Source organism: Plecotus auritus (genome assembly GCF_963455305.1).
Source record: "Plecotus auritus genome assembly, chromosome: X".
Classification (NCBI taxonomy): domain Eukaryota; kingdom Metazoa; phylum Chordata; class Mammalia; order Chiroptera; family Vespertilionidae; genus Plecotus; species Plecotus auritus.
The window spans coordinates 128,121,979-128,147,139 of NC_137784.1; the positions used below are offsets into that span (position 1 = coordinate 128,121,979).

The window sequence follows — 25,161 nt, forward strand, 5'->3', positions numbered from 1 at the left end:
GTTATACAGGGCTGCATTAGATATTTAGAAAGTGGTTGACTCTTGTTATGACTAATGATAATCAGCTTCAACCTGTTGTAAATATGAGTTCTGAATATTGCATCCTTTTTAAAATGATATAGGCTAAGTTTATCACTACCACCCGTGTTTTTGGTTACTTTCATATTTAAGGAATACAGAACTACATTCTTGGGGATTAGAAATTACCTAATATTATACTAATAAAAAGTTTTCACAATTCTCAAAATAATTTAGAATTTAATAAAGTTAATATTTTCTTTAATCAGTAATTAAAAATAGAATATTTCTTAGCTCCTGGATAAATGGATGCCTGCAACAAAACACCCTTGAAGAAGAACACTAAAAAGGTTGTGAGAGATTTAATTCATGGATAGTTATGCCTTTAAATGTTTTCCATTGTATACAACAGTCTTTTAATAGATGTCCTTTGGGTTCATGGGTCATATTATTTACTAAAAAATTATTATTTGGGTCAGAAAGTCTCTAAAAAATTTTAACTGAATTTCTCATACATCTCATGCCTCTAGTTTACTGAGTATTATTTATTATTTGATGTAGAAATTCCACATTAATCACTTCATATATATTTTATCTTTGGATTTTGAAATTTTGTGTTCTTAGAAACAAAAATTTAAGGTAAGATTTTAAGACCTTGGCATCTAACATTATTATTTAACTTTACATTTTAAAAAGAAGTTTGGATTACATATTGACATAATGCTTTTAATATATTGGGCTAACTAAGACAAATTATCCTATATAATATAGAGGTAATATGCAAATTGACCATCACTCCAACACACAAGAGGGCCGCCCCCATGTGGACACAAGATGGCCACCACAAGGTGGCTGGCAGGGGAGGGCAGTTGTAGGTGATCAGGACAGCAGGGGAGGGCAGTTGGGAGGGACCAGGCCTGCAAGGGAGGGCAGTTGGGGGCGATCAGGCCTGCAGGGGAGGGCAGTTGGGGGCAATCAGGCCATCAGGGGAGGGCAGTTAGGGGAGACCCAGCCTGCAGGGGAGGGCAGTTGGGGGCACCATGCCTGCAAGGGAGGGCAGTTGGGGGCGACCGGGCCAGCAGGGGAAAGCAGTTAGGGGTGACCAGAACAGCAGGGGAGGGCAGTTATGGGAGACCAGGCCAGCAGGGGAGGGCAGTTAGGGGTGACTAGGCCGGCAGGGTAGAGCAGTTAGGGGCAATCGGGCTGGCAGGGGAGGGCAGGTAGGGGTGACCAGGCTGGCAAGGGAGGGAAGTTAGGGGTGACCGGGCCAGCAGGGGAGGGCAACCAGGCCTGCAGGGGAGGACAGTTTGGGGTGACCAGATCTTCAGGGGAGGACAGTTAGGGGCAACCACGCTGGCAGGGGAGGGCAGTGGGTGCGTTTGGGCCAGCAGGGGAGGGCAGTTGGGGGCAATCAGGCCGGCAGGGGAGCAGTTAGGCATCGATCAGGCTGGCAGGGTAGTGGTTAGGGGGTGATCAGGCTGACAGGCAGAAGCGGTTAGGGTCAATTTGGCAGGCAGGCAGGTGAGCAGTTGGTAGCCAGCAGTCCCACGGATTGGGCCTAAACAGGCAGTCGGACATCCCTCACAGGGTCCCAGATTGGAGAGGGTGCAGGCTGCGCTGAGGGACACCTCCCGCCCCGTGCACGAATTTCATGCACCAGGCCTCTAGTTAAATTATAAACAAGAGAACCAGGAACTTAGTATTAAACCTAATTTGATATATGCTTACTCTTTGAAATGTACTAAATTCCACTAAGTATTTCTTGAATATAGTGCTATGTTTGGTTATTATGTTCTTGATATCTAAAGGTATAATAATTTTAGTTTGCTCACTATGTACATATCCATTCAATAAATAAGCTATGACTGTTCAAAAAAAAGGAAAGAAAAGGATCAGCCAAGCCCCAGTTTAATTAACAATTAGAAATTAATAAAGACCAAATAAAAATGTTTGGCTGCTATATAATTTAGGCCAAATTATTCATGCATATTTTCATTGCATACCCCTTGGTATCTCTTCCAATATTAAGGGTAATCACAAATTAACCAGCTCTAACTCATTCTGTCACCAGCCAGAAGAGAGCATATGCATATATATATATATATATATATATATATATATATATATCCTCTGTGGTTGGCACAACTCAAGGTGTCAATGATTGGGGAAGATCTCCATCTTGGGTGTCATTATACATGTTATGATCCTGCAAAGGGTCAGAATCTACAAAGTACAGTTCCCCTGCATGGACATCAGAAAAATTAGCCAAAAATTCATGGGGATTAAAGCCAACCCACACAGTATACCTGTAGTCTATTGTGCGTATGGAATATCCCATGACTCTTATATCTTTTAAACTTGGCTTGTCAGAATTCCACTGAGGATAGTCTGCAGGCCGGGGGTACTGGCTATAGGCAATGGACTCACGGGGATTACCACGGAGAATCAGATCTTCTTCCAAGTCATGAAATCGAAAATGCTTCAGAAGGCTCGGGCCTTCTCGGCACAGCTCCACATGAAATGAGGGACTGGGGCAGCGAGGTGGAACATGCAATCCTGCAAGTCCTGCGAGTGTTGGAAAGAGAGAGACAAGTTCCACGAGGTCCTTGACTTTCCGTCCTGAAGGAGAAAAAGACCCAGCAGAATGGGTTACATTACAGAATTCTGCCACAGCAAAGCAGAATAAGTAAAGGAGCCCATCTGGACTCCACAAGTTTTGTGTGTTTTTAATAATATCTATGTTTAGCATAAGAATTGTAGAAACAATACCAACTCAGCACCTCACCCAACAGCAGGATGCAAAATGAAGGTGCCCTCAGACCTCTTGGCACTTTTAAAAACTATTGGAATTTTAGAACCACCAGTTTATAATTAATTCAAGCAAGGATCATCAATGGAAGATACCTAGGAATAAACTTAACTAAGGAGGTAAAAGACCTATACGCGGAAAACTACAGGACACTGAAAAAGAGATAGAGCAAGACGTAAACAGATGGAAGAACATACCCTGTTCATGGATTGGTAGAATCAACATCATTAAAATGTCCGTACTACCCAAAGCAATCTATAGATTCAATGCAATCCCCATTAATATACCAATGGCATATTTCACAGACCTAGAAAGAACTCTCCAAAAATTCATCTGGAATAAAAAAAGATCCCGAATAGCCACAGCAATCCTGAGAAAGAAGAACAAAGTAGGTGGGATCTCAATACCAGATTTCAAGCTGTATTACAAAGCCACTGTTCTCAAAACAGCCTGGTACTGGCACAAGAACAGACATATAGACCAATGGAATAGAATAGAGAACCCACATATTGACGCAAACCACTATGCTCAATTAATATTTGACAAAGGAGGCATGAACATACAATGGAGTCAAGACAGTCTCTTCAATAAATGGTGTTGGGAAAATTGGACAGATACATGCAAAAAAAATGAAACTAGACCATCAACTTATACCATACACAAAAATAAACTCAAAATGGATAAAGGACTTAAACATAAGACAGGAAACCATAAAAATACTAGAGGAATCCACAGGCAGAGAAATCTCAGACATATGCCGAAGCAGTTTCTTCACCAATACAGCTCCTAGGTCAATGGAAACTAAAGAGAAAATAAACAAATGGGACTACATCAAAATAAAAAGCTTTTGCACAGCAAAAGAAACCATCAACAAAACAATAAGAAAGCCCACTGTATGGGAGAACATATTTGCAAATGTTATCACTGATAAAGGTTTAATCTCCAACATCTATAGGGAACTTATACAACTTAATAAAAGGAAGATAAATGATACAATAAAAAAACGGGCAATGGACCTAAATAGAATCTTTTTGAAAGAAGACAGAAGGAAGGCCAAGAAGCATATGAAAACATGCTCAGAGTCACTAATTATCCGAGAGATGCAAATCAAAATGACAATGCAGTACCATCTCACACCTGTCAGAATGGCTATCATCAACAAACGACAAGTGCTGGTGAGGATGTGGAGAAAAAGGAACCCTCGTGCACTGCTGGTGGGAATGCAGACTGGTGCAGCCACTGTGGAGAACAGTATGGAGTTTCCTCAAAAAACTAAAAATGGAACTCCCATTTGACCCTGCGATCCCACTTCTAGGAATATATCCCAAGAAACTAGAAACACCAATCAGAAAGGATATATGCACCCCTATGTTCATAGCAGCACAATTCACCATAGCTAAGATTTGGAAACAGCCTAAGTGCCCTTTAGCAGATGAGTGGATTAGAAAACTATGGTACATCTACACAATGGAATACTACGCTGATATAAAAAAGAAGGAATTCTTATCATTTGCAGCAGCATGGATGGACCTGGAAAGCATTATGTTAAGCCAAGCAATGAGAGAAAAATATCAGATGATCTCACTCATTTATGGAAAATAAAGAACATTATAACCTGATGAACAAAAAGATAGACACAGAGGCAGTAAAGCACCGAACAGACTGTCAAATTACAGTCATACCCAGCGGGAAGGCTGGGGAGTTTTAGGAAGGTGGGGAAAGAGATCAACCAAAGGACTTGTATGCATGCATATAAGCACAACCAATGGACACAAGACACTGGGCGGGGGGGGGGGGGAATGATGGCATGTGACAGGGGGTAGGGGAAGCTGGGGGAAGTTCTATGGGGGAAAAAAGGAGATATATGTACTACTATGTGTAATACTTTAAACAATAAAATAAAATTTAAAAAAAATAAAAATAAAATAAATTAGGAACTGCTAAAAAAATTAATAAAAAAAAGGATCATCAATGGAGGCCCAAACCACCGCGTAAAATTCTGTTAAGGAACAGACTGCAGATAACCTTTACAATGGCAAGACCTAGCTGACATGACCACCTTAACCAGGTGATCAAACCTGGCATCACTAATAATGGCACAGGCTTCCAGGAAGTGCCCAAATGTGATACAATGAGAGCACACCACCTCACATGTAGTGTACATGTTAAAAATGTTTACCCTGAATCTCATCATGAGAAAACAGGGCCATTGCATAAGATAGCTTGTAAAAAGATGAGGTTAGGAAGATAATGAGGACCCAGATCACATCAGACCTTGTTAGCCATTATAAGGACATTTTGTTCAGAGTAAGACAGGAAAGCATAGGAGGCTCTAGAGCAGGGCTATAATACAAATTGACTTGGGTTTTAACAGGATCACTTTGGCTACTATGAGGAAGAAAAACTCTAGGGGATCAAGGGCACACCCAGGAGAACTTAGAAAGTTATTCCAGTAATCCAGCAAGAAATGGTGGCAGTGTGGTCCATGGTGATGGCAGTGAAGTGGTGAGAAGTGCAATGGAACGATTCTGAATGGGGAGTGACAGGCTTGCTGACGCACTGCATATTGTATATGGAAGAGTGTCAAAGGAACACTTGAGGTAAAAGGTCAGAAGTTTAGCTCTGAGCATGTGAGACTGGCTAGGTAGGACAGGCTGTTGGAAATCCAAGTCCAAAGTTCAGGAAAGAGATACAGGCTAGAGATAACATTTGGAAATAAACTAGATGACAGTGCAGATTTATGAATTTACTAGAGGCCCGGTGCATAAAATTCGTGCACGGGGGGGGGGGGTGGTGTCCCTCAGCCCGGCCTGCACCCTCTCCAATCTGGGACCCCTCAAGAGATGTTCGACTGCCCGTTTAAGCCCCATCCCGGTGGGATCGGGCCTAAACGGGCAGTCGGACATCCCTCTCACAATCCAGGACTGCTGGCTCCCAACTGCTCGCCTGCCTGCCTTCCTGATTGCCCCTAACCACTTCTGCCTGCCAGCCTGATCACCTCCTAACCAATCCCCTGCCAGCCTGATTGATGCCTAACTGCTCCCCTGCCAGCCTGTTTGCCCCTAACTGTCCTCCCCTGCAGGCCTGGTCCCCCCCAACTGCCCTCCCTTGCAGGCCTGGTCCCTCCCAACTGCCCTCCCCTGCTGGCCATCTTGTGGTGGCCATCTTGTGTCCACATGGGGGCGGGATCTTTGACCACATGAGGGCAGCCATCTTGTGTGTTGGAATGATGGTCAATCTGCATATTACTCTTTTATTAGATAGGATAGAGGTCTGGTGCATGGGTGGGGGCCAGCTGGTTTGCCCTGAAGGGTGTCCCGGATCAGGGTGGGGGTTCCCTTGGGGCATGGGGCCTGTGGTAGTTTGCAGGCCAGCCATGCCCCCCGGCGACCCAAGCGGAGGCCCTGGTATCTGGGATTTATTTATCTTCTACAATTGAAACTTTGTAGCCTGGAGCGGAGCCAAGCCTCCTGCTCGCTCAGTGGCAGCAGCCATTTCTGTTGGGATTTATTTATCTTCTATAATTGAAACTTTGTAGCCTTAAGCGGAGGCCAAGGCAGGCCAGGGTGTGCGGAAAGCATAGCTTCCTCCATCGCTCGGGGCAACCCTAGCCTCTTGCTCCCTCCAGCTCCGGGGCTGCTGCACTTTTGTTGGGATTTATTTATCTTCTATAATTGAAACTTTGTAGCCTGGAGTGGAGGCCTGGGCCAGCAAGGGCAGGCAGAAAGCTTGGCTTCCTCCATCGCCGGGGAAACCCAAGCCTCCCTCCTGCTCTCTGTGGCCGTAGCCATCTTGGTTGGGTTAATTTGCATACTCGCTCCTGATTGGCTGGTGAGTGTAGCTGGTGGGTGTGGCTTGTTGGTGTGGCAGAGTGATGGTTAATTTGCATATTACTCTTTTATTAGATAGGATAAGTTGCCGAAAACCTCCCAACAAAAGTTTCAAAAAAGATTCTTGCCCTAGATGTTTGGCTCAGTGGATAGAGCATCGGCCTGCAGACTGAAGCGTTCCCAGTTCAATTCCAGTCAAGGGCACGTGCTTGGGTTGCGGGCTCGATCCCCAGTGGGAGGCACGCAGGAGGCAACCAATCAATGATTATCTCTCATCATTGATGTTTCTATCTCTCTCTCCCCCTCACTTCCTCTCTGAAATCAATAAAAAAAAAAAAAATTTAAAAATTCTCAACCTGTCAGAAGATTTCTCCAAGTAAACAAAAGCTAGATTCATGCCTTTAAACTATTTAACCTTTTTATCAATGACATGAAAGAGAAAGCATGCAGCACACAAAAATCAAATGTTCAGGAAATAAAAATGGGCAGTAGAAAGCAAATTTGGAAAGATCTAAAAGGGCCAGAATGATGGTCCAGGACCAAAAAAAATTTAAATAGGAATCAATATATAAGTACAGAATGTAGATGTTAAAAAAAAATGGATTAAATGCAGGACTCCAAAAAGGGGACAACCTACTTTAGCAGAATCGTAGGAAAAGGACTCCCAAAAGAGCAAATGTTGTCTTAAAGTACATGCCTCATCTCTGCACTGAACAGATCAAGTCATGAGACAACTCTCAAAAACACCATCCATGTCGCCTTGTGTGGCAGAGAGGGGATCCTGTCCAAAAGACATTTTTGGAAGTGCTTTCTCAAACTGGAGCATTTTGGAAGACAGAGACCAAGATAACCATGGATCTAACACTATCTTGAGAGGAACAGTTAATGGACTGGGGATTTCAGCCTAGAGAAGAGAAGGTTGTGTTGTTTTCAAAGCTTGGAAAGACTGGCACATGGAAATCAAAGTACACTTGATGGTCATTGTTGGGGAGGGCAGAAGGAGAATCACATGGTAATGTTACAGATCTAGTGGTTCACTAGACTGGTGAGCTACCAAAATGGCAAATGTCTCTCTCCCACAGAGGGCCATGTCTCTGCCAGACGTGTGTAGGTAATGGAGTATTGCTCATCTGTGTTTGTGTATGTGGGAAGGGGGGACAGCCCCTGCCCTAGCCGAATCTGCTATCCACTTCCTCTGAGCTCTGAAGTAGGCTGCTGCTGTCTGTCACCTCTAAGATAGCCCTCCCCATCCTAGGGATGCCTTTTGCTCCTTTGTCTCCAACCTCCCCAACTCCTGCCTGCCATTCATGGCTCCTTGTGGACAGGAGCCATACTTGTCATCTCTGGCCCTGCCAGTCCTCCCTTACCCAGAGCATGGAAAATACCCAGGAAACATGTGTAGGAATGCCAACACTGGACAAGAAGGTGGACTGGGTAAGCCCCTAGCCTATGATTTGATAAAGTGGTTTATATAAACTAAAGCTATTACTGTCAAGCTATATCACTTTAGCATATTATATACCTGGCTCCATCAATTCTGAGATGGAATCAAAAGGGTCGATGTAACGGAAAAGCTTCTCGCCTTCCTCTGGAAGCGGAGCCGTCCTTCCGGGAACATAGAACATCAGGGGAACATGAGTAGTGACATCAAAATTGCTGTATTTGGCCCATTCTCCATGTTCGCCTAGAGCCCACCCTGGTTCATAAAAAAGCACAGAATGACAGAAAATGAAATAATCACATTACAGCTTGTTCATTTTAGACACCATTTCATTTCCTGTTATTATTAAAAACTAGAGGAAGCAAAAACTCATCGACTATCAAAAATTCCTCTAAAATTACCAGAAAAAGGGTGATTTCACCTGAATATTACTTATTTGAAGTACCACATATATCTTGAATGAGGAAACCTTTAAAAATAAAAAATATTAAATTCTCAAACTAAAATATCTTCTTTTTAGTAATATGCACTAGCAATATGCACTCAGGTTGGACTCAAGGGATCAGTGCCCGCCCCCCAAACCCACCTCCCCTGCTAAGATGGGCTCATTCTTGACTGGGCAGGGACTCCGACAGCTGTAGTATCAGCACTGCCTTATTCTATGCCTACCTATCTTGACTCAAGTTTCAAACCTCTAGTTTTTACATTTGGGTATGTACCACCAAAAAAATAAGCTGTGAAACTATAGCACAATCAATCAAATTAAAAAAAAAAGACAAGGGCAGCTTGTCTTTTAGGACATAGCATAGATCAAAAAATATTACTTTTTATTCCAAATCTTTAACCTTGATTAAAAACCACCCTTAATTCCGATTTAAAACATCCCTTAAAAAGGTAACTTGAATATTCCAAGTTGGAAATTTCCAATCTTTTTGAGTATTATTTTTGATATAAAAAATACATAAAAGACAGAGATTGTACACTGAGTATTTTGTGTTACAAAATAACCAAAGCCACAAAGAGTTGCCATGCATGGATTTGAGAAGACTTTTGGAGTTCACATGTAGGAAGTCCTGGGAGAGCCCTTTGAGAAGAGCAATTTGAAATCAACTGCAGCTGCTTCAGAGCAAAGAGTGCTTCCAAGTGGACCTTGTCATCATGGGGTACAAAGGGTTGTGTTAGCACTGCAAGAGGAAACCTGGCACTGAGAAGAGAGATCGGAAGTGGATGGCAGTTCATTAGGGAAATAGCAAAAAATTACAACACCTCCATATATAATGAATACAGGCCTTTAAAAGGCATAAGCTAAGTCTGTGAAAAATGACATAGAAAACTGTCTATGACATTGTTAAGTCATAAAAAAAAAACAGGGAACAAAATAGCACACATAGCACAATCAACCCTGCCTTGTTTCATTACTAGTATATTACATAAATGCACACACATAACCCATAGCCACATGCATATGCACAACCAAAGACTGCAAATGTCCCCCTATCTGTCAGTGACTGTTAGCTCAGGGTAGGATGCTCTGGCCCGATATGATATGCTCCATAAACATGTTTTTTCCTTTTTACAATGAGTACATATTATGTTCTAATATTGTTGTGTTTCGTATTAGACTAGAGGCCCAGTTCATATTAGACTAGAGGCCCAGTGCACGAAATTCGTGCACGGGGGTGGGGGGGGGGGCATGTCCCTCAGCTCAGCCTGCACCGTTTCCAATCTGGGACCCCTCAAGGGATGCCTGACTGCCCATTTAGGCCCAATCCCACGGGACAGGGCCTAAATGGGCAGTGAGACATCCCTCTTAAAATCCAGGACTGCTGCCTCCCAACTGCTTGCCTGCCAGCCAGCCTGATTGCCCCTAACTGCTTCTGCCTGCCAGCCTGATCACCCCCTAACCACTCCCCTGCCAGCCTGATTGATGCCTAACTGCTCCCCTGCCAGCCTGTTTGCCCCTAACTGCCCTACCCTGCTGGCCTGGTCACCCCCAACTGCCCTCCTATGCCGGCCCGGTCATCCCTAACTGCCCTCCCTTGCAGGCCTGGTCCCTCCTAACTGCCCTCCCCTGCAGGCCTGGTTCCCCCCAACTGCCATCCCCTGTTGGCCTGGTTCCCCCCAACTGCCCTCCCCTGCAGGCCTGGTCCCCCCTCAACTGTCCTCCCCTGGAAGCCTGGTCACCCCCAACTGCCCTCCTCTGCTGGCCTGGTCAACCCTAACTGCCCTCCCCTGCAGGCCTGATTGTCTACCATTTCCCTCCCCTGCAGGCCTTGTCCCCCCAACTGCCATCCCCTGTTGGCCTGGTCCCCCGCAACTGCCCTCCCATACAGGCCTGGTCACCCCCAACTGCCATCCTCTGCTGGCCCAGTCAACCCTAACTGCCCTCCCCTGCAGGCCTGATTGTCCCCAACTGCCCTCCCCTGCAGGCCTGGTCCCCACCAACTGCCCTCCCCTGCAGGCCTGGTCCCCCCCAACTGCCCTCCCCTGCAGGCCTGGTCCCCCCCAACTGCCATCCCCTGTTAGCCTGGTCCCCCCCAACTGCCCTCCCCTGCAGGCCTGGTCCCCCCACAACTGTCCTCTCCTGGAGGCCTGGTCACCCCCAACTGCCCTCCTCTGCTGGCCCGGTCAACCCTAACTGCCCTCCCCTGCAGGCCTGATTGTCTCCAATTGCCCTCCCTTGTAAACCTGGTCCTCCCCAACTGCCCTTCCCTGCAGGCCTGGTCCCCCCAACTGCCCTCCCCTGCCGGTCCGGTCAACCCTAACTGCCCTCCTCTGCAGGCCTGGTTCCTCCCAACTGCCCTCCCCTGCTGGCCCAGTCACCCCTAACTGCCCTCCCTGCAGACCTGATTGCCCCTAATCGCCCTCCCTTGCAGGCCTGGTCTCTCCTAACTGCCCTCCCCTGCAGGCCTGGTTCCCCTCCCCTGCTGGCCTGATCACCCACAACTGCCCTCCCCTGCTGGCCATTTTGTAGCAGCCATCTTTGACCACAAGGGGGCGGCTATCTTGTGTGTTGGAGTGACAGTCAATTTGCATATTACCCTTTTATTAGATAGAATGATATTAAATTATTGTTTTCTTGGTTCTAGGTATGTAATGGTAATGTGGTTATACTTCAAAAAAGCCAAAATTTTTTAGAGATACTATTCATAAAACTGAACAACCTGGGATTTGCTTCAAAACAATTCAGAGGTGGGGTGTGGGGAAGGATGAGATGAACAAGACTGCCATGAGTGGATACCTGGGTAGCAGGAAGATGAATGGAAACCAAGGAGCTGTTGATTATCCTTTCCTCTTGGGCATATTTAAAATTTTTCAAATTAAAAAAAGTATTTAAAAAACATGTTTCCATTTTTTGAAAAAGTGGGAAACTGCCTTAGAAGAGATAACTGTTAACCCCAGGCTCATGGCAGAAAGGATGGAGTGGAGGGGTGAGGCAGATCTGAAGGCCTTGTTGAGTTCTATCAGGAATATTCTGGATCCTCCTAAGATAAACCCTCTATGTTAGAAATGAGGGATAAAAAGGCTTCCCACACAAATGGAGGGTTCCTGCTGACTTTATCAAGCAAAAAAATAAAAGGTTGCCTCAGATTCCTCCCACCCACCCATATCTACCATCCCAGCATCCAACATGCTCCTCTGAGCCACGGAGACATGGAGAGAGGTCACAGGGTTAACAAGGTAGTCATACAAGCACCCCAAGTGAGTGACTCACCAGAGCATTTTAAAATGCTTACCGTGATCTGAGGTAAATGCAACAATAGTGCTGTTGGCCAGCTGAAGGTCATCCAAAGCACTCAAAAGGTGGCCAACCTGTGTATCCATGTAGGAAACAGAGGCAAAGTAGCTCTGACGTATTTTCCTCTACAAATTTAAAAAATAATAGTAATAATGTGACTGTGATTTAAATTGCTGTAGCATAGACAGTGTTCACCTGAACATTCCTCCCGAACACCACCCCTGTGCTGATGCCCTTGATTTTCTCAGTCAAAACATATCATTCATTTCTATACTATCTACATCCCCTCGCCCCATAGTCACAGCGATTATGCAGGTCTATAAGTAAGATTCTTTTTTAAGGGGATCAGCTTTCACTTAGGGCACAGCAGATTGGTGTGCCACTTACTGTTCCTTTCTGTCTCCTTCACATACTCTTACAGGTCCCAGGAGATGACCATGTACACAGAAACTGATCCCTCAGTCCCTCCAAACTCTGCTGAGGGTCACTCCAAAGATACTATAAAGCTGTATCCATTTCCTGTTGCTGCTGTAACAAAGGATGACAAAGTGGAGGGCTTAAAACAACAAAAATGTATTGTCTCCCAGTTCTGAAATCCAGAAGTCTGAAATCAGGGTATCCACAGGGTCATTCTCTCTCTAAAGGCTTGAGGAGAAGGTCTTGCCTCTTCCAGCTTCTGGTAGTGGCAGCAGTCCTTGGCGTTCCTTGCCTTGCAGCTGTAGCACTCACATCTCTGACTCTGTCTTCACATGGAATTCTTCCCCATGTATCTCTCTCCTCTTCCCAGTCAGATTGAGTCAGGGACCACCCTACTTCAGTAGGACTAGTCATTTTAACTTGTTACACCTGCAAGGACCCTAACTCCAAATAAGGTCACATTCTGAGCTACTGGGGGTCAAGACTTCAACATACCTTTTTGAGGAACACAATTCAACTTATAACAACAGGAGTGGATGGGCCTTTCCTCTGACTACTTTCTAACCCAGCAGAAGACTGGCAACTGCTTTTCTTCATTACCCACGGCTCGCATGTGAGGCTCATTTCTAACAAACCCCCAGCAGCCAGAGAGCAATGGTGGGACAAGAGAGCATTACACCCTCCATGCTCCCTAAACCCAAGAGGGATTTCTGGAGCAGCCAGGCCAAGCACTGATGTAAAAGTGTCATGGCCCCTTCTTGGTTGACTCCCCTCCCAGCCTTGTTCAGAAATATTAAAGAAAAAGATGAACCCCCACCAAGGATGAGAAATAAGTTGGCCACTGACCTATCATAGCAGCCACAGCTTCCACCATGTGCCCAGCCATCTTATCGGCTGGACCTTCTGGTGTCTTTTCTCACTGCCAGGTGAGGGCAATCATGAGACTCACCTGTTCTCCCTATGAGGTAAAAAATGACTGATATCCATCTAACAACCTTCTAAGAGGTTTATACTGAACCTTGGCCTACTTCAACTTTCTACTAGATAAAAACCTTCAGTCTAGAGCTTGGGGAACTTTGATCCTCCTGGAGATCAAAGACACCTGTCAGGATGGCTGTGTCCTATTCAAGACTATGTCTGCCTTCCTATGCTAGCTGCTGGAAATAGGGAAAGAAACAAATGTGGTCCTTACCCTTAACGAGTCACCTGTCCAGTGAGAACACAGGCTTGGAGACAAGAAAGTGCACATTACTATTGGGGCCCAGGGATGACATGGGAGAATGAGCCCTCAAGTCAGCAAGGGGAAATCAGGGAAGATCTCACAGAAGAGTTAGCATTTGAGAAAGGGCACTGACAGTCAGACAATTTGGGATAAGACACACTAAACAGAGGCTACAGAGCACAGGATGGAGCAGAGTCACCAGAGCAGGGTGTATTTGGGACCAGTCAGCTGGCTGCTGTGTCTGAAAAATAAAACAAGAGAGCCAAGGGGGTGGGGGAGGATGCTGAAAGGCAGGTCAGATGATCCAGACCTGGTGGGTCCATCCAAGGAGTGGAGGTCCCTCACTGGAGGCAAAAGGAGGCACTGAGGATGTTCAGGGTGAGGAGTTGATGCATTCTGGGCTGCAGGTCAGCATGATTCCTCAGGCAACAGCCCAGAGCAGATTCCAGGGGCTCAAGAAAAAAATGATACTATATTAGTGCTGGGCACACAGGAAGGGCTCAATAGATACTTGTTAAATAAACAAAATACATCCAGACCCACTGCAGTGGTTGGGAAAGATGTGAAGAGCAAGAAGCCAGTATAGATTTGAGAGGGATTAGGGAGAATAAGTAGGAGTGGGAGAGGGGGAGGGAACATGCAAGGGAAGGAGACGAGGACTCCAAGGGTGACTCTAGATTTCCCCTTCAGCTGATGAAACCAGACGTTGCAGCTGGATGGCACTGGCCATGTTGGTGCCCCAGCTCTCTCTGCTCCAAGACCCTGCTCACCAAGGTAACCCCTGAGAGTGATGTGTGCCCATGTTGCATTTTCCTCAGAGGGAACCCGCAAGTACCAGCAAAATGAGTGTTCTGGGCATCACAGGAGTTGCCCACCACCCTATAACTGATGAACTATCACTTAGATTAAATAGCATTCTCCATGAGTTACTAATGATCATCCAGGCCTCTTCCTCACCCCTGTGCCCACATCCAGTGAGTTACCAAATCTCCAGATGCCTCTTTCTTTGGAAGTGGAGACACTGACTGGGAGACACTTTATCCATCCAGCACTTCCCATGTCATAAATGCCCCCAGACCACCCCCAACCCCAGGAATTTGTAAGATGCTTTGCACAGAGAAAGTTCTTAGTACATAGTATCTACAGAGAAAAGTGACATCATGCCATAAGTGTCCAATACTTCCCCAAAATATGTTCTTGGTACCTGAAAGTCCACAGGAATTGAGCCATAGGGCACACTGAGATTTAGAGCTTCGACGTCCTCCCGCTGCCTGATGTCCATCCAGGGGTTATAGGCTACAGGAGGGAGGCCAGAAGGGACCTGGGGATCAGGAGCCAGGGTGATGTTCTCCAAGGGATACAATTTCTGAAACTCCTTGAGGAAAAGCACATAAAGCCACCAGATTATCACTCTTTTAGCAAAGGCACAGGGCTGAGACTCTATTAGTATTTATGTTGCCTTTTTTCTAAGCCTGTGATGCATTTATATGGTGACTCACTAACACTGCTCAGACATTTACCCACCTGAAAGTCGGACCTTAAGTTACTCTCACAAGATGCCAATGGTAATGAAATATTGTGACTTGTTTTCGACAGAGTAGTGACAGCTCTCTTCCCTCATATAAATCATGCACTCCTGTTCCTATCCTCCCTCCATTGCAACTAGAAAAGGTGTGGAGAGGTATTGTCAGTTCCCCAAACCACCCTCGGGCTTGTACTTCACTGGAACTCAGCACACAGTCATACTCATGGCTATGATTGATTACAGTAAAAGGAAACCAAACACATTCAGCAAAGCGGAAAACCACATGGATGAAGTCTGGGGAAAACCAGGCACAAGCTTCCAGAGTCCTCTCCAGGTGAAGTCACAAGAATGTGCTTAATTCCCCCAGCAACAACTTGTGTGATAACACGTATGAAATGCTGCCACCAGGGAAGCTCATTAAAGCCTTAGAATCCAGGGTTTTTACTAGGGCTGGTCACCCTGGCATCCTCTGCCTACACATACCAAACTTCCAGACGTCATGCAGGAAGGTAAGGGTTTGCATAAAGAGTACAGGTATAGTGAACCACTCATCAGTTCTTGGAATGGTAGGAACACTCCAGAGATTCAGATTCCCAGCCAGGGTTAAGCTCATAAGCAGAACTTCCAAAGGATGATAGTGAAGCCTGCAAGGTTAATTCTTCTGCACAAAAAGCAAAAGAAGTGAGACTCACTCCATCAAGGGTCCTGACAACTCCTGCTAGGAAGGTGAGATCCCCTGGGCCAATCTAAGCAAGATAACAGCAGCATCAAAGAATATGCCTTCTAGTCTCCTCTCTCCTCATGAGCAAGGGATGAGGAGTTAAAAAATGGGCTGCTCAGGCCCAGGGAAAACACAATAAAGAAAAACTAACAATGATAGGGAAAATATTTTTTAAAAAGATATTACAAACTCTAAATGATATACATGCAAGCACAGGATTTGAGGATCCAACAAGAAATGCAGTGCTGTGTGTATAAGGAGTCTGAGCTGACAGGCTCTGGGGGAAAGGGAATTACTGAAGAGGGATTCACATTCCATGGAATTGTGTCCCAAGGACCATCCCCTATTGCAGGCCTTGGCAGCTCTGACTCACTTCTCTATGATGATCTTACCAACCAACTCAACATTTGCTCATTGAGTTCAAGGAAAGGAAATAAAACCCTCCAATGGAGGAAAGTAGAAAGCCAAGCATTTCCAACAAGATTCTTATATGTACTAAGTCTACTACTTAGCCTTGACCTCTGAATCCCATCTTCACACCACCAAGTATACTAATGTCTTCAGGCACCCCTAGTGATCAGGGATGGCAGGACATGGCCACCTTCACTACACAAATCCCTTCTTTAACAAACAGCACAGCTGTTATGACTATGTTGGATCAGCCCTCAGTCAGCTCTTCACCTTGGGGTATCTGAAGGGGATGTGCGGCTTGTGATACCCAACGGCCAGGAAAAAAGGACTGGCAGACGTTTTCATTTTTTCCAACAATCGTATGGCTTCCTTGGTGCTCTGTTTATCAGGCAAGGTACCCTCGGGTATATCTGCCACATCCACAGGGCAAATCAAGTTGGCATGGAGTTCTCCATCTGGCCCTCTACAAGTCTTTCAAAACAAAATATATAAAGTCAGCTTGTTAAGTGCAAGAAATAGAAGTCATGGATTTTACACACACAATGTATTTAACATTCATATCAGCAACCCAGCCCATTAAGTATTAGTCATTCAGGACAGAGACACAGGAAGTAGAACTTAAACAGAGAAGTGTTTCTGCTTTTCCAGAGAGTGGCCAGAAATCCACCAGCACTTACCTCCCTGCTGTTAATCCTCTGTCTATATATCATAATTAAAGGAAACCCAAGTAAACTAATGATCAAAAAAAATCTGTCTCCAACTCAATAAAGAAACAAGCCCATTTAAAAATGGCCAAAGGACTTGAATAGATATTTCTCCAAAGAAAATATACAAATGATCAATAAGCACACATAATGATGCTTAAAATCTTTAGTAATCATGGAAATGCAAATCAAAACCACTAGGGTGGCTATAATGTTTAAAAATGGAAAATAACAAGTGTTGGCAAGGATGTGGAGAAATTGGAATTCTCATACATTGTTGGTGGGAATGTGAAATGATGCAGCTACTTTGAAAAACACTCCGACAGTTCTGCAAAAAGTTAAACATCCTAATTAATAAAAGAGTGATATGCAAATTGACCATCACTACAACACACAAGATGGCCACCTCCATGTGGTCAAAAGATGGCCACCACAAGATGGCCAGCAGGGGAGGGCAGTTGTGGGCGATCAGGCCAGCAGGGGAGGGCAGTTAGGGGGGGACCCAGGCCTGCAGGGAAGGGCAGTTGGGGGTAATCAGGCCAGCAGGGGAGGGCAGTTAGGGGTGACCAGGCCTGTAGGGGAGGGCTGTTGGGGGCGACCAGGCTGGCAGAGGAGGACAGTTGGTGGGGACCCAGGTCTGCAGGGGAGGGCAGTTAGGGGTGACCAGGACTGCAGGGGAGGGCAGTTGGGGGCGACCAGGCCAGCAGGGGAGGGCAGTTAGGGACAATCGGGCCAACAGGGGAAAGCTGTTAGGGGTGACCATCCAGCAGGGAAGGGCAGTTGGGGGCAACCAGGCCTGCAGTGGAGGATAGTTGGGGGTGACCAGGCTGGCAGGGGAGGGCAGTTGGGAGGGACAAGGCCTGCAGTGGAGGGCAGTTGTGGGGGACCAGGGCTGCAGGGGAGGATAGTTGGGGGTGACCAGGCTGGCAAGGGAGGGCAGTTAGGGGTGACTGGGCCAGCAGGGGAGGGCAGTTAGGGGTGACCAGGCCTGCAGGGGAGCAGTTAGGCGTTGATCAGGCAGGCAGGGGATTGATCAGGGGGTGATCAGTCTGGCAGGCAGAAGTGGTTAGGGGCAATCAGGCAGGCAGGCAGGCGAGTGGTTGGGAGCCAGCAGTCCTGGATTGTGAGAGGGGTCCCAGATTGGAGAGGGTACAGGCTGGGCTTAGGCGCGCACACACACACACACACACACACACACACACACACCATGCACAAATTTAGTGCACCGGGCCTCTAGTAGTTATTATATGACCCAACAATTCCACACCGAGGTGTATAACAAAAAGTAAAAACCTAAGTTCACATAAACACTTGACCTAGCGATTCTACCTGAGAGAATTAAAGCTTTGGTCCATACAAAAACCTGTGCATGAATGTTTATAGCAGCTAAAACGTGGACATAACACAAATGTCCACTAACTGATAAATGGAATACTCTCTGACTATAAGAATAATGAAGTTCTGATCCATGCTACAAAATGGAGGAACCTCAAAAACACTATACTAAGTGAAAATAGCCAGACATAAAAGGACATATACTGTATGATTCCATTTATACAAAATGTCCAGAAGTGGCAAATCAAAGAGAAAGATCAGTTTTTGCCACAGGCTGGGGATTGAGAGGAAATGGTTAGTGAATGATAATGGGTACAATGCTACTTTTGGGGGTAACAAAATGGTCTTAAATTGACTTTGGTGATGGTTGCACAACTCTGTGGTTATACTAAAAATCATTGAGTTGTACACATTAAAGGGTGATTTTTATGGTATTTGAATTATATCTCAAAAATTTTTTTTAAATTATCTTCAATTTCAAAGACAGATTAAGGTGACAGTCTATGAAATTACCAGATCCTCGACCACACCATGCACAGAATTTAACCCACTGCTTCATTTCCCAAAGTAGCCATGCTGGCCAAAGGCCAAAGTCAATTTTGACCATGATTTCCACCTTACAAAGAGCCAGGGGCAGTGGCAGCTGCTGCTCCATGTCAAAAAGGAGCGTCTTTCCACAGGCTTCCTTGTAAACCCAGCCCCAGGCTGGACAGCACAGCACCTGACTCCCAGAATCTGTTCTCCTCTATATGATCTCCAGCACTCACAGGGGATTTGGCACAGTCAGACCCACCACTTTGATAACAAATGCAGAGTGGGGGACATGGGCCTGGCATTTGAGAGGTCGCTAAAAAGTAGCAAAATGGTCTGGCCAGCATATCTCAGTGGTTGAGTATCGACCTATGAACCAGGAGGTCATGGTTCGATTCCCGGTCAGGGTGCATGCTCAGGTTGTGGGCTCGATCCCTAGTGTGGGGCATGCAGGAGGCAGCCAATCAATGATTCTCTCTCATCATTGATGTTTCTATCTCTCTCTCTCTCCCTTCTTCTCTGAAATCAATAAAGAGATATATTAATATATATATGTATGTATATATATATATATTTTAAAGTAGCAAGATGGTTTCAGGGAATGTAGGGATTGAGATGGGGTCTTCCAATCTCATTCCGTTAATACTCAAGCCATAAGCCAAAGGCCAGAGCCCATAGCTTTCACTCTATATAAAATGGAAATTGTCAAGAATTTAAAATACTCCACCACACCAACTCCCACAAATCCACAGCCTTCTCCATATGATGTATCTAAAAGCCTCCAAGGAGCATGTAATTTCTCAGTCCTGCAGCTGGTCTTCTGAATTTCTTAAATATGGGTTTCAGTTTCATTTATAGATTGGGGACTCATCTGAACCAAGATTAAATTACTTTGTATATTCCTTTTTTCCATAATGCTCTAAAATTTTAAAGCTCCTATCACAGGTCGGTCTCTGTCTCTCTGTCTCTCTGTCTCTCTGTCTCTCTGTCTCTCTCTCTCTCTTCCTCCCTCCCTCCATCCCTCCCTTCCATGTCTCAGATCTCCTATAACACTCAGCACAGAGCCTTATCCAGAATGAGCACCAAGGAGCCATTAAACGAGTCTTACACACTAGAACAAGGCATGCCCACTCACTTCTAAAACAAAGCCACCTCTCCCACTGGACCTGATGCCAAAGATCTCAACACTTGTCTCTGTCAAGTCATAATCACAAACAAAACCCACAAACCTCAATGGATAACCAGCTTGAAAGAAGGTATAGCATACACAATAGTTAACCTTAAATTACTAGACAGAGTAAAAGTGGTTCCTCTTTGGAACCATACCCTGTTCACATCCTTACCTTAGTATTTTCATACTTTTCAGAGGAGGGATGATAAGGTAGAACCGACCAGCTATATGGAGAATCATCACTATGATTAGAAGATATTCCTTGAGAGGGGAGGAAAAGAAAGTCACTAAACAAAACATGAAGGGTTTTTCAATGCCCTCCTTACCCTAAGTTAAAACTTTGTAAACATTTGGGGAAGTATCATCTCCCCTCTTTGGGCCTCACTTTTTTAATCTATAAAATCAAGAGCTTAGGCCACATGATGATAAATCCCCCTAAAGCCAACTCTCTCTAGGTTTCTATTTGAGCACTAAGCATCTGACCTCCTGGTCTATAAAGCCTTCGTGACGCATGTTAGGCTCTTAAGAAGAAACCTAAAAGGGTGAGATAAGCCAATCTGTTACAGCAACACAACCCTGCAGCCCTCACTGGAGCCTCTCACCTGCCCTATGAAGAAGGTGGCAAAGGCACATACACCACCACTGGCTAGGTGAGGAAGAGGAGGCTCAGAGAAGGTTGGTGCTGTGCCTGATGCCAACCAGATATTACATGATTGAGCTAGGACTCCAACCCATGTCTTAGAACTCCAGGCTCAATGCTCATTCATGAAGTATAAACCCATCCTAAGATCAGTAGTTAACAGCCTATTTGGGAAAACAAAATAACAACATGTGAAACCAAGGAATCAGTGCCAGCTATCTAGAGTAGAAGTACTGTGTTAAGTGAGAGAAGCCCCAGGCCCAGAGGTGATTTGGGTCTGGTGATGGTTCGCAGTGAGGGCTTTTTAGTCAGTGAGGCTTGCAAGGAGTCTTAGGGGAAGTGCTACCAATTGGATTTGAGGGGATTATCCAGGAGGGGCAGAGAGGGTAGTGCAGTCAGAACCCCAGGAGAAAGAGCATTACCAGCACAGTGAAATATTTGGGGGGCAGTGGGTGGGGGGCTCATCAGCACAATAAGCACAGTGGATAGAGCAGAGGCCACTAACAGACCTGGATTCAAATCCCGGCACTGCTCCTTAGTACTTGTGCAACCTTGGGCAAGCTACTTGTCCTCCAACAAGCCTCAATTTCTTCCTCAGGAAATGATGCCTATGATACAAACCCACCTTGTTTGCTGTTGAGGAGAGGATTAATGGAGAAGCCAGCACAGTAACTGATACATAGCTAGCATTGAATCAAAGGTGGCTGCTGTCATCCTTGACAGATTCTTCCCTGACAGAACAAGGTCTTGAGAACAAAAAACAAGTTGAAAAATGTATTTCCACAAGGACTGAAGGCAACGCTTTTGTTCTCTGGCTAACACTCTGCTTCGGGCCTGATCCCAAAATCTAACCATCAGGAGGAAGGAGGCCAAACACCACCACTCAGGCCATATCTGGCCTTCCTTCCTGAAACACAATCTCCCCTCTGCTTTATTTCCTCCTCTCCCCAAAACTCTCTCTTCCCTCCAGCTGTACTCAGACAAGGGGATATCATAATATGAGTACTGACTACAGAAATTTCTCCTGATGGTGGGCTTTTGGTTGCACAAAATATTCCTGACATATTCACCTTCAAAACTGGGCCCAACTTAGCCTAGCCTAAAGTTACCCTCAACCTGGACTGGCCAACTGGGTTCCAGAAGGCTGCTGATCCTGCTGATGTAAGCAGTGAACAAAAGGAAAACTACTGCAAACTTCCAAGTAGTAGCCCCTAATGATAAGCACTGTGTTCTATACAGGGCTTGGGTTTTTCAATGCACTTTCACACTCCAGAACTACCTGCACTGGAATGCTCCCCTGGTAGGTAATTAAGGTAGTTATGACTTCAGCTTCCCAGAGAAGGATCTGAGGCTCAGAGGGTGAATGATTTGCTCAAGATCAACTGCACAGCTAAGAAGTGGCAGAGCTGGGACTGAAACCCAGGGGCCTGTATTCCTGGTAGCACTGCCCATCAGTAGTTCACTCTGCCTCCAGAGATGTTCATCTCAGCTGTATGTGGGACAGCAAAGATCTGAAAACAACTTGGACTAATGTACAGTATATCTATATATTAGACTACAGGGATGTCTTATTTAAAAAAACTGCATGAAGAGTAACTATATGAGAAAATTTTATGTTAAAAATCATGATATAAAATTATATGTACAGAATAATTTCCAAACAGAAAAATAATGTGCCTAGAATAGGGTGGATATCAAAATAAAGCTCCCCAACAGGGTGCTGTGATTACAAGTGTTTTACATTTAGTTTATACTTTCTTTTTGTCCAATTATCATGCAATTCTTCTGTAAGTTAAAAAAAAAAAGTCTTAAAGTTTGTCTGTGCTTCAGCATTCTCATTTTGGCATTAAAGAGAGTCAGTTTATCAAGCAGTGTTGAAGGTCAGGACTAGCAGCCCCTGATACTCTATAGGTCCTCGGTACCAGCTTACACTGCTTTTGCTGACCTAATTCACAGACCTAAGCAGCAGCCCCTTCTTTAGGCAAGACAACAACAACAGTTCTGGCTACATGGGACATCTTCAGATTTTCTAATCCTTAATCCCAAACTTACTGACAAGGACCCTGGAGTACAGAGGGTCAGGCGCAGAGCTAGAATCTCATCCAATCCAGTGCATGTCCTTCCACCCCATGAGCTGAAGGAATCAAACCACACCATGACTAATTTCTGTAAGGAAGAAAAACTCCTCCTACCCTTTGTTACTTCTACTCTTTTTACCCCCTTTCACTCCTCCTGCCAGGTTGAGAAGATTTTATAAAAAGTCAGTAGTGAATAATGAGGTGTCCACCTATTCCCAAGAGGTTTTTGCAGAGACAGCCCCAACCCCAGGACAGAATCCCCAGTGCTTGGACATGAAACAAAAAAATAACCCAGAGTTTGGACAGCAAGCAGTACCTGGGTGAAAGACTTTTCCAACTGACATGGTCACGTAGCCATTCTCCTTGAAGTACTGGGGGATGGTGGAGAAGTTTCCAGCCTGCACTCTCCAGTAGGAGTTAAAGTCATACAGGCGGGTGGTGTCAGGTCTCCTCCCTGTGAGGAAGGAAACTCGGCTCGGGGCACACACTGCTTGCTGTTAGGGAGCAGAAGCAGAGGGAAACATCATCAGAGAAAAACAGTCTGGGAGCTAAAACGTAACCAGGCAACCTACCGAGTCCTCAGCAAACAGCTTGGCAGCTGAGTCATGCAGATCTCAAAGCCAACCAGTGGGATTTGGGTTTCACCCAGTCACCAGAATGTTTCCCAGGAAAGAGGGAGGGAAGGACTCAGCCCCTCAAACCAGCAGATGATTATGTCCATCTACACAACAGTATCTCACAGGTGCACAGAGCAGGCAAGGGTCCTGGGGGTGCCCTCAATAATGAGATGAAGTGCAACCATGGCAAGCTGGCTGGCACTCACTCGAAGTTAGCCAGCAGGTCTGAGGGTGCCATTCCATAGCACCCCTTCCTTCTCAGAACCAGGCAACCCCCTCTATGGGGAAGAAGGCTTGTCAGAACCATCCTGAGCATGTTAGGGCCAGGGTATTACTTGGGCCCAAGGAGGAGGGGAACCTTGAAAGTACAATCTTCCTTGTTAGTGGACAACCAGGTTATCACAACTGCCATTTTCCAGATGATGCTTCCCTCTAATAAAGAGATGCCTGGCACAATCAGGGCCATCTAACAACTGCTAAGGTGACCCCCCTCTCCAACCCTCAGTGCACAAGGCACACATATATACCTAGGGACCCCAGACATACCTGGGCAAAGGCATTCTGGAAGAGGAGACTGTGGGATGCCAGTTGGTCGATGTTTGGAGACCTTATGAGCTTGTCCCCATAACAACCCAGGGAGAGACGCAGGTCATCCACAATGATTAGAAGGACATTCAGAGCATCTGCACGGGAGGGTGCGGCTTCAGTGAGATGACCTGCACAGACACTGAACCCAGATCATGGTAGGTGCTAGGGTACTGAAAGGCCCAAACTGTACCCTGCACCTTGACAAACCAGCTAACCAAGCCAGAGATGGTGGGTGTCAGTGCACAGAGGAAGCTTCAGTCCTGGGTAGTAGGGTTAGGCTTTGGCCATTGCCTCAAGCCTGGATGAGGGAGGGAGAGAGGAAGAGACCAAGGGAGAAAGAGGGAGAGGGAGGAAAGGTTAAAAGAACAGAAAGAAGCCCTGACCAGTTTGGCTCAGTGGATAGAGCGCCGGCCTGTGGACTGAAGGATCCCGGGTTTGATTCCGGTCAAGGGCATGTACCTGGGTTGCGGGCACATCCTCAGTAGGAGGTGTGCAGGAGGCAGCTGATCGATGTTTCTAAATCTCTATCCCTCTCCCCTCCTTTCTGTAAAAATCAATAAAATATATTTTTTTAATTTTTTTAAAAAAATTAAAAGAACAGAAAGAAGAATTTGGGGAAGGAGGAAGTATGGATAGAGGGAAGAAAAGACAGTGAGTGGAAGGGAAGGAATAAAGGATGAATGTAAAGATGGATAGAAGCAAGGAAGTAAGGAAGGAGGGAAGGAGGGAGGCAGGGAGGCAGGGAGGAAGGGAGGAAGGGAAGAAGGGAACACTATGAGGGAGGGAAGGAGGGAGGGAGGGAGGGAGGGAGGGAGCGAGAGACTAAAGGATGAATGTAGGGAGGGAAGAATAAAGGGGAGCTGGGAGGGAGGAAGAGAGCCCCACAATCAGGGCAGAGGCACAGGCATCACCTTTGGAATTGTTGCCTGGCGCCACGGATCCTAGAGGGGTGCAGAAGGAGCCCAGGACCAGGCCTAGCAAGAGCAGGCCCCGGTCCGACAGAGGCATTTCTGCCTCAGTGCGACTGCTCCGGGGCCAAGGTGACAAGTCGCGGCGGGAGGGCGGGATACAGCCACGTCCGCCACCACCGCGGACTATGCCGACAGGGACTCTGGGACCAAAGGCCTGAGCGCCGCAGCGCTAGTGCGCCTGCGCGCCTGTTCCTAGCCTCGCCCCCCTGGGGGCGGGGCCTGGTGGAGAGACAGGCTCTTGCTTCTGATCCTCTTTGGAGAGCTGCTGCAGTGTCTTTCAAGGTGTTTCCAAAGATTTGAGATGCGACCACTGTTTTTAAAAAGCAGTTTCCTGCTTCTTTGCCCTTACTCCTACTGTGCTTTTAACCTACAGCCTTTCCCTTCCCTCTTCTC

The 25,161-nt window shown here is 46.0% G+C and overlaps 1 protein-coding gene across 3 annotated transcripts; it reads right to left on the reverse strand.

The window, feature by feature from the left end:
• Nucleotides 1-2,043: 2,043 nt before the first annotated feature.
• On the reverse strand, nt 2,044-24,910 carry IDS (iduronate 2-sulfatase). 3 transcript variants are annotated; one of them, XM_080652466.1, is made up of 9 exons: nt 24,709-24,910; nt 23,756-23,892; nt 22,909-23,086; nt 20,047-20,135; nt 16,404-16,604; nt 14,681-14,851; nt 11,836-11,962; nt 8,180-8,353; nt 2,044-2,637 (listed from the first exon to the last, which is right to left on the reverse strand). In XM_080652466.1, exons 1-9 carry the CDS (start codon nt 24,803-24,805, stop codon nt 2,165-2,167), a joined length of 1,647 nt encoding a protein of 548 aa, XP_080508592.1. In that variant the 5' UTR covers nt 24,806-24,910; the 3' UTR covers nt 2,044-2,164. The 3 variants fall into 3 exon arrangements, with proteins under 3 accessions (XP_080508592.1, XP_080508591.1, XP_080508593.1); XM_080652465.1 differs by having other exon boundaries at nt 23,756-23,925; nt 24,709-24,894; XM_080652467.1 differs by having other exon boundaries at nt 23,756-23,936; nt 24,709-24,794.
• Between the last annotated feature and the right edge of the window lie 251 nt (nt 24,911-25,161).

Excerpts from the sequence above, each read along its gene's own strand:
- IDS (XM_080652465.1), bottom strand. The coding sequence starts at position 24,805 with ATGCCTCTGTCGGACCGGGGCCTGCTCTTGCTAGGCCTGGTCCTGGGC. Across the intron at positions 14,852-16,403 it reads TCCCCTTCAGATACCCCAAG|GAGTTTCAGAAATTGTATCC; the intron begins GTGAAGAGCTGA and ends CTTTTCCTCAAG. Across the intron at positions 8,354-11,835 it reads TGCATTTACCTCAGATCACG|GGTGGGCTCTAGGCGAACAT; the intron begins GTAAGCATTTTA and ends TTTATGAACCAG.